The sequence below is a fragment of the Felis catus genome, chromosome F2 (genome assembly GCF_018350175.1).
Source record: "Felis catus isolate Fca126 chromosome F2, F.catus_Fca126_mat1.0, whole genome shotgun sequence".
In the NCBI taxonomy this organism is placed as follows: Eukaryota; Metazoa; Chordata; class Mammalia; order Carnivora; family Felidae; genus Felis; species Felis catus.
In genome coordinates this window covers 15,318,990-15,334,331 of record NC_058385.1, presented here as the reverse complement: position 1 = coordinate 15,334,331, position 15,342 = coordinate 15,318,990, and the positions used below count along the sequence as shown (strand labels likewise).

At 43.9% G+C, this 15,342-nt stretch overlaps 1 protein-coding gene across 1 annotated transcript; it reads right to left on the bottom strand.

The window, feature by feature from the left end:
• Positions 1-9,703: 9,703 nt before the first annotated feature.
• Positions 9,704-13,361, bottom strand: BHLHE22 (basic helix-loop-helix family member e22). The gene has a single exon (XM_023248517.2). It carries the CDS (start codon positions 12,503-12,505, stop codon positions 11,378-11,380), a length of 1,128 nt encoding a protein of 375 aa, XP_023104285.2. The 5' UTR covers positions 12,506-13,361; the 3' UTR covers positions 9,704-11,377.
• Positions 13,362-15,342: the final 1,981 nt, after the last annotated feature.

Here is a 15,342-nt window from a genome sequence, read left to right as displayed (position 1 = left end):
CAGCTTGAGTACTTTGAGAGGAGATGAGGGATGGGAAATATATGGGTAATGTGGGTTATAACCCTAAATCAGCTACAAAGCAGTTCTGGGATAAGGAATAGACAGGAGAGACTTTCCTGCTTTGGGGATTTTTTTTTTTTTTCCCAGAGCCATCACCGAGAGAGGCAAATCTAGTCAGTCTTGCTGTGGAGCGAGGTTTCTTTCTAGTTCACCAACCAAGGATGTTCCCTTTGCAAGTTTTTGGCTTGGTGCAGCAATCTTGGATTTCACACACACTCCCAACTTAGGCCCTAGGTTTTATCCTCTGCCTGCCACAAAGCGTAGCCCATTCTTTTTGTACTAGGAGGACAACTAGTCCACCATATTCCCTGAAGGAGAAGCTACCATATTCTTCCATTTGTCTCCGCAGTATACTCTGTCTTACAGCAGAGAGAGCACGGGAAATTATTCACTTCTAATTTCTGCTTAACTCCAAAGTGTGTCCAGGAATTTAGAAAAGAAAGTAAGAATAAACAAAAGGGTTGAGAAAATATTATATAAAAGGAATGGGCAGTAGAAGCAAAACAGAATCATGTCACAGGCTTACATGTAGGAATTAAAGAGTGTTTATGAATAGGAAAAAAAATGTCATGTAGAAATAAGCTAAGAGACAAGGGTTTTAGCTGTGATATGACTAGTTTGTTATCATCGACCAGTCATTTTGCTTCTCATTGCTTCAGTCCCTTAATGCAAAATAAAATAATAAGGCCTTTTTGAAATGAGGGTTCATGATGAGGATTAAACATAGTGAGACGTGTGAATTTATTTCGAAAAGTGTAATGCAATATGCGAACATAAAGTTGTAAAGGAGATACTTTAACAAGGTTGCACCTTTTAAAAACTGTTCTTATGTATTTGTTAAAGGGAATATTTTTTTAGTCATCATATAGTTCATTATTCAGTCAAACATTTATTGAGCGTTGCCTCTATTCTAGACAGGAGGCTGTGCACTGGATTACCCTTCTTCAAGAACACACAATTTATTAGGGGAAACCACACACACAACCAATTTATTATAAGTGTCGTTGGAAGTAATAAATTCATCTCTTTAAAAGGGTTCTAAAATTCTGATTTACCACTAGTTCTAACTAACCTTCCATCAGTCATTCCAGAGTCGTGTTCTGTAATGAGAAATTACCATGTGCATAATTATGCACAATAAAACATATACATCAGGTATTGTGATTATATGATAAAAATGGCAAACCAAACACAGTCATTGAGGCTCCAGAATCTTTTTACAAACTATATTTTATATATCATAAGAACTCTTTTTTTTCATTTTTACAGCCCCTCCCCTAGTTTCAAATTAAAGGAAATGAATAATAATATTGTTTTATATATCAATGGCTAACAGTAACGAAGCATTCAGTTGGCAAAAACTTAATGCTCTGCAGATATTAAGAAAAAAAGCTATTTACTACTAAAATAAGGCACACTGCTAAGCAACCCATGTGGGGACATCTGTCTGCCTTGTTCTGGCTTTCCTGGAACACTTAATTATATTTTCTCCATTTTATCATTAAGTTTGGGGTCACAAGTCTAAGGTAAAAGAGTTTCTATACTCAAAATCTGCATGATTACTTCTGTTTATTTTCTCACACAAAAAATAATTTGGGTAACACTTCCTGTAAATGACTTCTAATTTAACAGTGGAACCTTAAAACCAATTTCAAAGATCAAAGCACAAAAATTATTTAAGTTTTGATCTTAGTATAAAATAATGTCAATAATGATAAAATAAGAACTCTATGCCCTTAGAATATGCACTGTTCTTAACCTATTAAAATCACCCATATTGCAAACTATTATTTACTTGAACTGCATTATTAGGTATTCATATTCACATACTCAATTAAGAAAAAGTTAGCAAGCCAAGATTACATTCCCTGTAGCATTATTTTAAATTATAATGAGTAATCACATAAAACTCTCTACTATTTCTCTAACGCAATTATTACTTACTTTGCTTCATAGTGTTCATCTAAATCAGTGATCATTGATGTTTGGACTTTTTAGCTGAAACCTTTATTTTGTTTATAATACTTTCTTGAGTAAGATGAATTTAATTTGTGAAAAAAACTACTGCACAATTTTAAAAAGGAGATAATTTGGCAATACTTATGTTTAACAATATTTTTTAGTCAAAGGGAAGTGCTGTATGTTATAAAAAAACTGTTGTTCTGAATTGTTCGTTTAATATCTTTGATTTTAAAATGGTATATATGTGGATTTATGAGGAAGCAAATCTTAAAAAGGCATTAGATTAGAAATGCAAATGCTTTGTAAATCTACTTAATTATCTTTTATTTACAACAATAATTCAATAAATTAACTTTTAAAACACAGGTGAATTACTGTGTCTCCTTATTTCCCTACTAGGAGCATGTTGGGTGACAGAAGATTTGGTTACAAATAGCAAGTTATTTGGAAAATAATTTTGCTGTCTGAATATCCTCACATTCTTGTCTTCCCCCACCCCAAACACACACACACACACACACACACACACACACACACACACACACACATTGTTATTTTCTGATACTCTTCCTAAAAGTGCATTCATTGTTATATTCAGAGTATTTTTCATATATTTTAACTTAGCTGTTTATGTGGGAAATAATAAAAACAGACCCAAGAAATATCAGGGACTAATACGTTTTTTAATAAGTTTATTTTAACCAGGCTGACCTTGCTAGTCTCTAGCTCTGAATAATTGTAGTCATTCTGTGGAGAGATGTAAAAGAACAACAAAAAATAGAAAAGAGATCCCATTAGACAAGGTCTTTGTCTTCTGCAGGTCGCTTAACACAGATCATGAATGAAGATGAATAATACTTGGACAGTGTTCTATTTATTCATAAGGCTGAAATCCAAATTGTAGATAAAGCAAGTAATATGGGATGGTGTTGAAGATGAAATGTGGCTCCTTCAGTAACTATACGTACAGCTTTTTCCTGGACACTTGACTTCTCTAAGAAACACTCCTGTGAGTCATTAACGTTTTTACAGGAACTTGCCTTAGCTCTAAAGGTGTTCCTGTGTGTTTGAACTAGTCAGTTCAGTATTGTTTAAAAATTAAGATAAATTATGTCATTAAATGGGCAGTCTATGAAATAATTATCTGTGATTTCAATTTTACTATAAAAACCATTTATCAAGTAAATAAAAATTTTATTTTTTTAACTGTCTGGAAGCAGCCATGACCATGTGAATCATAATATACATTTTCTATTCAGGATATAGCTGGATAGAAAAAATAGTCAGTGGTTATGCTGGATAATTTTAACTGGGTTTGATATAGTTTGTTGTCAATTATTTGAGGAAAAGTGGGATATATTGCTAAATATACAAGAAGTAAGTGTTTAGTGATACACTCATGAAGCATTTTATTTCCCTTACAACATTTGGTGCCTATAGAAGAAACTAGAGGTAAAGAGAACTATAATCTAATAATAAATAATAGGTAAAGGTACTAATATCTAATGATTCATCCATGAGTCACTCTTCAATATAAAGCATGTGTTAATTTAAGATTTTCATTTGTTTACAAGAGAACATTTACTGCATATAACATTTATTTCTAAGAACTTATGTCATTATTACCTGATAAATACCCCAGATTTTTTAGTAAATTCTTTCATCTTTTCTGTTTAGTGTTTAAATGAAATATACTTTTATTTCACAACTTCTAAGAACTGTCCAGTATATTTAAAGTTTTACAAATGTCTTTGTTTTGTTAAATGGACTTTTTTAAAAGTATTTTAAATCAGTTTTGAATTTTTTTAATGAGTCTTGAAGTCTACAGAAAGTACTGTCTCTGTGTTTTCAAGTTAGGTATCCATTTTTTAAGTTTTTATTTTGAATTAATTTTAGATTTACATGAAATCTGTAAAATAGTATTCATTTCTACAGAAGAAAATCCTCAGACTAAGCAATGTTTGCAAAATGTTAAACTAGAGAGTGGTCCCAACACTTAGCCAGTTGGAGACCTTAGTTAATGCTTGAACTTTGGAGATGTTTATCCATAATAACTACCCTCTAGGACAACCTGCTATAAATAACAGAGTGGCAGAGAGAATTTGAGTATGTATTGTGAACAGATCCTCTATTGTCCAATTAAGTATGGTTTTCATAAAACACCATTTTTTTCTAAATTTTAAAAAGATCTTACTTCAATAATTCTAGATTTTACTTAATTTCGCTTTCTTAAAAAATGTACACTTCAAAGATCTATATGCCTGATGCTTCTCCAAAAGAAAATTAAAGTAAGTTACTCCCTGACCCTGCTTCCTGATATGTGGAGCATTCAATAGATAGATTTCCTTTCCCCCTCCAGGCGCTGTATGTTTCTGTGGAGGCCTGGTTTGGAAAATCATTTCCTTTCGTGGACGTCTCATGGCTCAGCCTGATACCAGGATTCTGACCATACCTCTGCAGAGAAACTGTACATGGCAAAGGTAGCTGTACTTACTTGAACAGACAGTGCATGATTTAATGTCTTAACCAGTTAGGTATATAATCCAGGTGTCTCCCATTATAATAAGGTATTATTTGTCTTCTCTTCTCAAAGAGTAGGTGCGGATATTTAACAAAGAAATCTTTATACCAAGTTCTTCAGTAATTGCCAGAGCAGAATAAATGCATAAAATGAGCTTAGGCCATGAAGCATTTTTATGTTTAAATCTAAATTCTCATCTCTAAACATCTCTATTAACACAGCAGATTTGAGTTGCAACCATCCTCCTAATAAAATGTGAAATCTTTAAGATTGTGAAGCATTTGTAAATAATGGATCCTTTAAATATCCCTGAACTTTATTCTAAAACTTATAAGGAGAAATAATAATTGCTTTATATAACCACTGATACCATTTTAGCATTTGATGAAGATGTTAATTTATGGTTGGTTAGCAGTTTATGGCTGTCATTAGTTTTTCAGTTTGGTCCACATTAGAAATCTATTTTTCTTTTTTATTTTAATCTGAGACAATTATATAAAGATATGGTTATGTTTTATCTAAAATGTATCATTCTACTATAGCATTTCAAATTATTCACAGATCATAGTTCTTATATGTGCATATATGAATTTAAAAATACAGCAATAAAATGCTTGAAACAGATCATAAATTTGCTTCATATTTTATTGCATCTCTGAATCAGGTTGAGAAGACAAGGGCAACTATGGTCTTTGGGAAAGAATTAACTCTTTCTCAAGCCGGAAAGGAGAATGATATCACAGGGTGCATAATTAAAGGCAACTCCCTATCGAAGCATCCTGGTGACTTGCTTGTAAGATAGGCTTGTCTATTTTATTATATATGGTTGGGGCGGGGGTTGGAAACTGCAAAATCCTCTTTCCCCTTTGCAATCTAACCTTCCCAGCCCAGTCATTTCTCTTAAAGTTTCTAATCTGTATTTCTATATTGCTCGAATTAAAGAACATAGGGGAAGGAAAGAAAGAAAAGTCACACACATACACATCCACGCGCATTCAGGGGTGCCTGATAATTTTGTAATTATCCAGAAATCTCCTGGATCCTGTTAAGACGAGTAAAAAGTGGTAGAATTTAACCCAAATTAAACCTCAGAAAAAGCGAGCAGAGAGTTTCCCCTGCCTTGCTAGGGAGCAAAGAGCTCTTTGAGGTTTAAAACTGGGGCGCTTCCACAGAATTCCTGGGGTTAGCAAGGCTGTGGGGTGTTCCTGAGAAGCCTGGGATCTGCCCGTGAACCCACCTGCCAGGGGGCACAGGGGACAACTGGATCCAAGTGCCAACTCTGAAAAAAAGAGTTTGAGGCAGAACCCTGAACTTCGCTTTTTGTGCCAAGAAACTTGCAGGCTGGTTGGTTGTTTTTGCGGGATCGGGAGGGGCTGGGCACTCAGTCCAAGGGGGACACTGGGAGAAGGGGTGCCCTGCGGCGGCGGACATAGAGTCCCTCCTAGGGCGCAGCGCGAGCAGAGCGGCGCGGTGGGCACGTGTATTGTGGACTTTCGGTCTACAACCTTGGGCTGCCTGGAAAACTGACTCTCCCCCCTCCCCCCCTTCTTCTGCCCTCCAGGGTCCCCAGTACAAACATTTGCCCTGGCTTGGGGTGAAACAGACACCTGGTTATGCAGCACAACCTACAGTATCCTGGTTCTAGTAACCACACATCAGAAGAGCCAGAGATCCAGCAGGAAGAAAAGGGCTCTTACCCTGAGAGTTGTTTTTGCTCTTAAACTTAAGTTATTGTCTCCTGTTCCCCCCCCCCCCCCCCCCCCCCGCTCTCCTCCTTCCATCTACCGTGCCCAATGTCTGATTTAAAAGGCCAAATTGAAATCAACCTGCACCACATTGGCAAAGCCGGGAGCATCCGAGTTATAAGTGCCAACGCGGAGCGCGCAGGAGCGGGGCTCATTTATTTTGCCCACACACACAAAAAAACTGTTAATTGATGTAAAGTTGCTTGGCACGAGGATAATTTAATCGGACCTGCATTTTAATTAAAAGAAAACTTATTTATGTTTCCAATGTTTACGTTGAGCAATTTAATTTTGTTTGGAGGCACTGTTGTGCACTTGGTAACCTCCCCCTACCACCACTTGCCCAACTGAATCACAGTTTCATTAAAGGTTTTGCTAAGGAGCCTCGCCTGACCAGGATTCATTACCTCCTGCCTTCTATGAGCACACTTTCGGGTCTCCTCTCGCTCTGTCGCTCCACGCGGCAGAGCCGCCACAGTGTGCTGCGAGCCGGGAAGTGAACTCTCATCATTATTTTTCAAAGTCTGGGAAGTGTATTATCCTTTTTCCTAGTGGTAATTAGTTACCATAGCATCTAATACGTAAATGTGCCCAGAGCACACCATTAACAGTTAAACGGAGGATTCAATTTAACACATGATTATATCTTTCATAAGTCATTATATTGGAAAGTCAATGCCACTCATGCTGGGGCAATCTCAGGGTCTAGGGCGCGTGGAAAGGTTCGGTTCCAGCGTCCGGGTCCCAGAGTTCGTGGAGAAGGGAAACCTGTGAGCCTGGGCTCTCCTGGGTGAGCTGTAGACAGTAAGGATGGGTGGTGGGTGGGATAGGAGGGAGTAGAATTTAAGCTCAACACAGGATCTTGGGGGGATGCCCAGCTGCGGAGAGTGGAGAAGGCAGCACAGAATGCGCGCGCGCGCACACACGCACACACACTCACACACACTCACACACAAGACGGGGAGGGGAAGGAGGGGTACTAGCAAGCTCTTCGAAGATGATCATTTGCTGGTCCTGTAGGAGTCCACGAATAACCCCGACGCTTCTGTAGGTGCCTAGTGTCAAGCTGGAGATGAGATTAAGTAGGAATTAGAATTTAGAGAAGACAATTGAAATTAGAAATTAGAGAAGGAAACCGGTGGAATCGAAAGCCAAGTGGGACCCAGGGTCCTCGCTCAACCTCATTTGCCTACTGTCTGTGCTCTAACAAACAAGTAGCAGGATCCATCCTGCGGGGTTTCTAAGGCGCGGTTCCGGTGGAGCAGGCTCAGAGGCGGGCGAGGTGCTCTGGCGGTCTGGTGAGCCACAGCCTCAGGGGCCAGCCTGTCTGCTCCGGCCAGAGAACACTTCCCCAAGACCACACTGATGCCCCTGGTGCTCAGCCACTCGGTCCCGACGTGGATGGTACATACTGGAAATACATCTGCGGCCCACAAGCGTGTGGGCCAACTTTCCAGGCTGGGCCGCGCAATTCAGGACTCAAACCTCAGAAAGGAAGCAGCCCCCGGGGGCGGGGGGCGGGGGGGGGGGGGTGGTGTGCTGGTTGCCGGGATGGAGAAGAATTGCTCCTCCGGCAATCAGTTTCCTTCTTTGAAAGTTGCTGCTGAAGAAACTGAAAAGTTTCAGGCCATCTGGAGAGCCACCTAAGAAATCACGGGAAACCCCTCTCCTGGTCCTTTCAGGTGTCCTACCTTTACTCCTAGAACCAAACGCTGGCCAACTCCTGGATTTGGAAAGAGAATTGATTTGTCTGTAATTACCAACATGAAAATAAATATTATTAACCTCGCCATTTTTAATAATTGTACATATTCGTCTGACATTTCAACTTATCCTCAACATCCTCTCCTTTCCCCATCCGTTTCAAGTCTCTTCCAAGAGTAAGACTGGAGATTGAATGAATGATCAAAGAATAAAAGAAGTATGAGCATTTCTTTTTCTCCTGAAGTTCAAGATTTGTTATTTGTACAATTTCTAATAATAGCTAAACAACACAGAGGTTACAGAGTATTTCAAGGAGGCCTTCTTAATAATGAGAAATATCAAGCAGTAAATCTTGCAGCAAATGTATGTCCTATAATGTTAATATGCAAAAAGAAAAAAAACCTACTGATGGTGGCTGTGGTTAATTCCTAATCAGAATGATGGACAGCAGGGCCAGAACAATACAAACTAATGGCTGTGTTGCTGATCACTTTACCCCTTGATTAAAGACACCCAATTATGGCGCAGAACAGTGTCGTAATTATGTTTCTTAATCACATCCAGGAGGTTTAATTGCCTTAACGATGTGTTTCATTAAATGAATTTAGGTATTATAGTCGACAGTTTTCATACACAGTTGTTTTCAAATTAACATAATATTAGACATCGTCATGGAAATTGTTTTAATAATCATAATTAGACGCACCCAGGCTTTGTCTGGTAAATGCTGAGAGACGGTCTCTTCCTGCCTGGGGGCTGCCCTGGTCTGTTCCCTCCCCCTACCCCCACTCCCTGACTGGGAGGGCTCCAGCTTCAAGGCCTTTTGCTGTTATGTTTTCTGAAAAGTTACAGGTTCTGATTAATCTTTTTTGATGGCAAGTGGAGCAGAAAATATCCTCCCTCACCCCCCACTAAGTTTGATGTCATTTAGGGATATCATTATGAGCAGAGGCTATGCAGACAAAAATGCATGTAGCCTACTGCCTACAGAGGAAACACTCTAACAACCCATCACCACCACCACCACCATCTCCATAACCTCCACCACAGCAAAAATCAAGCCTTCTACATTTGAGGACATTATTAAGATCCAAATACAAGCCTACACAGACATTCTTTAAAAGAATCAATTCTCAACCCGATCCCAATAGAGTCCCTAAAAATCTCATTAACAAGCCACACTAGTAAGTTTTGAAAATCTCTATGGGCATTGTTTACACTTATAATTAAACCTGGTTGATTTTCCTGTTACAAAAGAGAAAAAAGTGGAAAGCCACAACAAAATCCATTCTCAGAGAATCCAAACCCATCTCTCTTCCTGGGCTTTCAGGCAGTTGGAGATAGAAATTTTGATTAAATTCTTTAAGAAACTTTACCCTCTTTGATGGGCCCTGGCATGGTTAACAGTGCCATACAAGTGGGAAGAGTTCCAGAGGCAGCATGGCCTTCAAAGTTCATGCCAGCAGATAGGAACTCTGGATCTCCTCTGGGTCTCACCAGTGACCCCACTGCTCTCTCCTCCCATGACCAGGCCCAGCCATCATCCTACAGACAAGTAAACAAGTGAAGTGGGGCTACTCCTAAGTGGGTGTCCCTGCCCAAACCCTAGTTCCACCTTCTCTGAAACTCCTTTCTTTTTTGTTACCTTTCAAGCAAAGTAACACAGAAGAGAGGGGACTGCTCCTTCCACAAAGCACAGCATAATAAAATGTTTGATCAAAATATTTTAATAAAGATTCTTTCTGACATAGATACACATACAAATGGTCGTACATAGCTGTCATAGTCTGATTGACCTATTTGATATATATATCATTCTTTACACATCCAAAACCCGCCAGTAAATCCATCATAGCTCCCAACTCGCCGTCCAACCTGACAAGCTGAATTTGTATTATCTGCAAGGAGTGGAAAATAGCAGGACTCCATTTTTAAAAAAGGTTTTCTTGATTTTCATAGGATAGAAAGGCAGGCAAACAGCCATGCAAACTAAAACTGAAAGCTCACTTTGGGTAAATAGCTTCTTGCTCTTCCTTAGTTTTATTTTATTTCTTTTTAAATTTTTTTTTTTTTTTAGAAAAATAACAAAGGATTTCACACCATAGGCAAATCAAACCAGTCTTTTAACTTAAATAATTCTCCACAGTTAAAATAACTTATATATGTACATATATATTAAAAGCAATTAAATTAGACCTTTTAAAAATGCACAGCACAGCCTGGAAAAATATTTGCTTAGCATGTTCTTACTTATAGGATCTATTGCTGTGATGTCCTTCCCTTTTAGAATGCAAAGGAGTCCCCTTTCAAAAAAAGAGATCAATTCATTCATCAATTAAGAATACACCTTCCTGTAATTTTTGGACTGAAGCAATTTATTAAAGCTCAATTTAAATACAGGGATGATGCAACTGAAAATATCCAGGTGACCTTTGATAAACCTAAGCAGCTCAGATACATCAATATGTCTCTTCATACTTGTTGGCAAATAAACCTTTTAAACACTTGGCACACAGTATAAGTTAATCTATAAAACAGAATTTTAGAGGCATTAAAAAAAAATCTGCACAAAAGACCCATGACCTTAACACATGATAAATATTGTTGATGTGGAAGGGTCACTGAAGAATAACAAATAAATACCATGAATTGTTAATACATCATTGCAGAGTGAAAAGTAACAAGGTGCACATAAATATTTTTAAATGCAATTCTTTCAGCCACAGGTTTTTTTTTTTTTATATCACTCTTGCCAAAACTTTTGAGCATTTTCACAGGATTAAAGTTCAGAGACAATAAAAAATACAAGTCTTTCATAGCAATGTGTCTCTTTCTGGTTTTCTTCCCCCACTTAAATAAGTCTACATTTCAAGTTTTTCTCCTGGCTCAGAATCAAAATTTATTTTCAAGTGCCCTTTCTGATTTGTCTGAATGAATATTCATCCCACAAGCCACCCAACCCCGGACTCCTCCTCTGCCCCTCAGCACTAGCCAAATTCACAATTATTAGTAGGATTAGTATTTTGCCATTTAATAAATACTCTCCACGCTTAATAACCAAGCGACTACTTCCCAACTTATATTTTAAGCTTCCTTGCGGTCTAGGCTGCCACCAAAGTTGCCACTTTTCTGAGAAAAAAAAAAAAAAACATCCATACTTCATCCCAACTCCACCTCCCTCCTCCCTCCCTCCCCACCCCAAAGACCGAGATTCTGGGGATGTCGAGGCTAAAAGTCCCGTTTGTCTCTGATACTTCTCAGTTTTCGCCTCTGTTTTGTTTGCAAGTGTTTCACAACTACGAGAGGACCAAAGTAAAAGGGGTGGGGGGCAGCTTTTCACTTTCCTCTAGCTTTGGGGTCGGTCTAGTGTTTTCCGGGGGTGTGTTTAAGGCTTCTCCGTGCACTGTTTGCAGAGGCTGGAGGAGACGCTGTTAAACAGGGCGCACTTCTCCGGACAGGAGGCGGCCGGGGGCAGCCCGGCGCTGAACGGGTAGCCGGCAGCCTGCTCGTAGGCGCCGAGCGCCGGGTGCAGGGCAGCGGCGGCCGCCGCCGCCGCCGCGGAGCTGGGCAGCGAGGCGGCCGAGATGGCCTGGCCCTGGTTGAGGTAGGCGACGAGGCGCCGCATCTCCTCCAGGGCCTGCGCCTGCATGAGGATGTAGTTCTTGGCGAGCAGCAGCGTGGCGATCTTGGAGAGCTTCCGCACCGAGGGGCTGTGCGCGTAGGGGATGACCGCGCGCAGCTCGTCCAGCGCGTCGTTCAGGTCGTGCATCCGCCGGCGCTCCCGGGCGTTGATGTTGAGCCGCAGCGCCTTTTGCTCTTTGGATTTCTTGCTGCTGCTGCTGCCGCCGCCGCTGCCGCCGCTGCCGCCGCCGCCGCTGCTACCCCCGCCGCTGCCGCCGCCGCCGCCGGGGCCCCCCGAGGGGGCGCTGGCGCCGCCGTGGAGGTGGGCGTTGGAGCAGCCCTCGGCCGCCTTGGCGCCGCCGCCTCCCGCGCCCGGGGAGGCCCGCGGGTCGGCGCCTCCGGCCCGCAGCACCAGCTCGCAGCGGCCGTCGCTGTCGTCGTCGGGGCTCTGCTCGCCGCCGCTGCTCTCGGCCACCGAGCCGCGGCTCGCACTCTCGCCGTATTTGAGGCACAGGGCGGCCCCAGCCGGCAGACTGCTCAGGCTAGGGTCGCCCCCAACGCCGGCAGAGCCCACGAGCAGCCCGGGGACGCCCACCCCGCCGCCGCCGCCGCCGCCGCCGCCGCCGCCTCCCGCGCCGCCGCCGCCTCCCCCAGGCGGTGGCAGCAGCAGCCCTGCCCCCTCGGGGTCAGCCGGCTCGAAGCAGCCCAGGGGCGAGGAGGAGGACGACGCCGGGCGCTCCCGGGGCGGCGGCGCCAGGGACAGGTCCATGCCCGGGGGCGTGGAGCGGAAAGCCGCCTCCAAGCGCTTTGCGGTGGAGGCGCTCAGGCTCTTGTGCAGAAAGAGGTCGTCTTCGCCCGAGGCGGCTGCGCCGAGGTGCAGCCCGCGCTCCATGGTCCGGCGCCGGCGCACAGCCCCGGCCCGCCGCGCCGGCCGCCGCCGCCTCGGCTGGGGAGTCAGGCGGCGCCGCAGACGCGCCCGAGCCGGGCTCCTGGGCTGGTGCGCGCGTCGGTCCCGGTGCTGCTGGCAGCCCTCTCCCCTTCTTTTTCTTTTTCGCCTTCCCCCGCGCTCTCCGCCTCCTCTTCTTCTTCTTCTTCGTCTCCAGCCGATGGTGCTGGCTGCTGGGGCTCACCATGGGCCGCGGCCCCGCATGGTGGGAGGGTGGGCGCGGAGGGAGTGGAGCCGCCGCCGCTGCCGCCGCCGCTCTGAGCCCAGCCCCGCGCCGCCTCTCCGCACCGTTTATCTTGCTTGGATTCACCTTCAAGAGATTTCCGGACCCATCAACCAGCCGCCGCCACAGACGGGGGAGTCTTTTACATCATTATCTCTGAGTAGGTTATTATGAAGAAGACTCGCCTGTTGGGACAGCGCTTTCTACCCAATCAGGTTAACGTTTTAATTAATAGGATTAAAACGGTAACAAACAATCGCAGGCGCTATCTGGCCGCGAGTCTGAATAGTTTCATTTCCCAGGTCTGAAGACAGGCAGCAGCTAGAGCTTTATAAAAGGCGCCTGCTCCATTATTCTGCGTGCCATCTGTATACACAGCTTAGCGCATATGTTTGCAAGGCGCTGGGTCCTGTTAGTAACCCAACAACTGCCTTTAGCTTGACATGTGTGGCGACTTTCACTCATCAATGAGCACACTAAAAGCCCTACTTAGAGCCGAGGATGTTCTTTGCTCCTTCAGCAAATTGTGGCTCGGCGGCAAAGCCTGGGAGTCCCGGGGAGAGCAAACGCCCCCATCCGCCGCACCCCACCCCCACTGCCCTTCCCTCGCCACTGCTGTCTCATCTTGTGCTAAATTACCCTTCCGGGAGAGAATTATACTCCACCCCTGTTCGTGGAATGATCTGGATTTGGTGACGGGACTTTCCGGGGGGAGGGGGCGAAGTAGTGTCCCGCTGGCTTGCCGAAAATTCACCCAAGATTCTCAGCTAGTAAGGGAGCAAAGCAGTCGTACCCCTGGAACACACTGCCTTGTTTCCACCCCGCACGCCCATTGCCCATTTCCTATCTGGATGACAAAAAAAAAAAAAAAAAAAAAAATGAAAAGAAAAGAAAAGAAAAAAAAAAAGAAAATGGAGAACAACTTGATTATGCAGCCCATTAGATTAAAAAAAAAAAAGGAAGAAAAGAAAGAAGGAAGGGGTGCTTTTTCAGCGGTCTCCAAATGACTGTGACAGTGATGGTGATCACGAAGCATATGATTTCCTACGCGGGAGAAAACTGGTTTCTCAAACTTTCCTCAAGATTAAAACCCAGTTGTTTCAGAATAGTCAACTCCACCAGGAGTCAAATCCTCTCACACACCAAGTGGGGCACTTGAGCGTATTTATTTACCGGAAGACATAACCGACAGCCAGGAAGCCATTCAGGGACATCTGGATGTGCCTCGGTTGTTCTTGGAGGGCTGGGAAGGGAGAGCTGTGAAAACGAGTGCTCCTTTCCGGATGGGAAATGGTACACGCGGTCCTCTAGCTCCTGAGTTCGATCTGGGAGCACATGGTATTTAGCGGCTGGTTTTCATCCTTATGACATAAGTAAAAACAATATTTCCCAACGCCTCCAATAAATCTTTCTTATGTGGCAGAATTACTGAAGCCTATGAAATTTTTGGTTTCTCTGGTTTCATTAAAAACCTTTTAATTGTGGCTTTCAGAGTTGGCCCCAGGTGTTGGACTCTTTTCATTACATTTTGCTCTAATGTGATGAAATTCTAATTCTCTCCTTACCATATGGTTAAATTTCCCCACTGAGAATTAGTTGAAAAAGGAGAAATAATCTATTAATCTCTGTAATAGATTCACAAATGAGGTTCGCCACAGAACCTGTTTTTGAATGGTAATATCAGAACAGTTGGGCGCCTTATTTCATAAAGGAGGGGTGAGGACGACACCGAGGCGTCTGCATTTTCACCTGGAAAGAATGAAAAGGGGCTCTGCGGCATCTTTCCAAAATAATTGCCTGAGAGTCAGTCTCAAGGGGACAGAACTACTACGCTGTCGTCGGTTACTTTCGCGCCTTCGGATTTACTGGAATCCGAAGACTGAGAAAATGCTATCGGGCTGTGGGAAGCTATCCAGCCGAGGACCCAGGCCGGGGGTTCTGGAAGGCTTGAGCCGGCCCACGTGTCTCGCTGGGGGCTTAAGAGCACGTTTACGTGCAGGGCGGCCTCTCGCTCCCCGCTTCCCTCCCACTTTCCCTCCCCCGGCGCTTGCAGCTGTTAACCTCTCCCTTTAGGAAGCTGCAGACACGCTCCTGGTGCTGCTTCTCAATTAGCAGCTTTGTTTTCACTGGGATCATAAACAAAGGTTCTCTGTAAACATAGGTGAGCCTGGTGTGTGCGTGACAGTAACTCCCCAAAGTCCTCTGGCCACTTACCGAAGGACTGAGACTGGCACCGTCGCGTCTCTGGCCGGAGTGGCGACACGTCCCCGGATGTCTGACGTGGTTCTCCATCCAGCCTGCCCATCTTGTGGGCCCGCACTGTCTGCGCTACGCCTGCGTTCCTGATGGCCCCTTTGTGGGCACTAGACGGGCGAAGGATCGACCATGCCCGAGTCCGGTAGAGTTCGTGTTCGGCTGCTGGCCGCCACACAGGGCCATGCCCCGCAGGGCCGAAATGGCCGAGCTGGAGCACCACGCAAGGTGGCAAAGGCACCGCCCGTCCTGGCTAGACCTGGGGCCCTCGCCGGACCCCGACCCCGGTCCATCGGCGCTATTGTAT

What these genes read in the sequence shown, in the direction of transcription:
- BHLHE22 (XM_023248517.2), bottom strand. Translation starts at nt 12,505, where the DNA reads ATGGAGCGCGGGCTGCACCTCGGCGCAGCCGCCTCGGGCGAAGACGAC.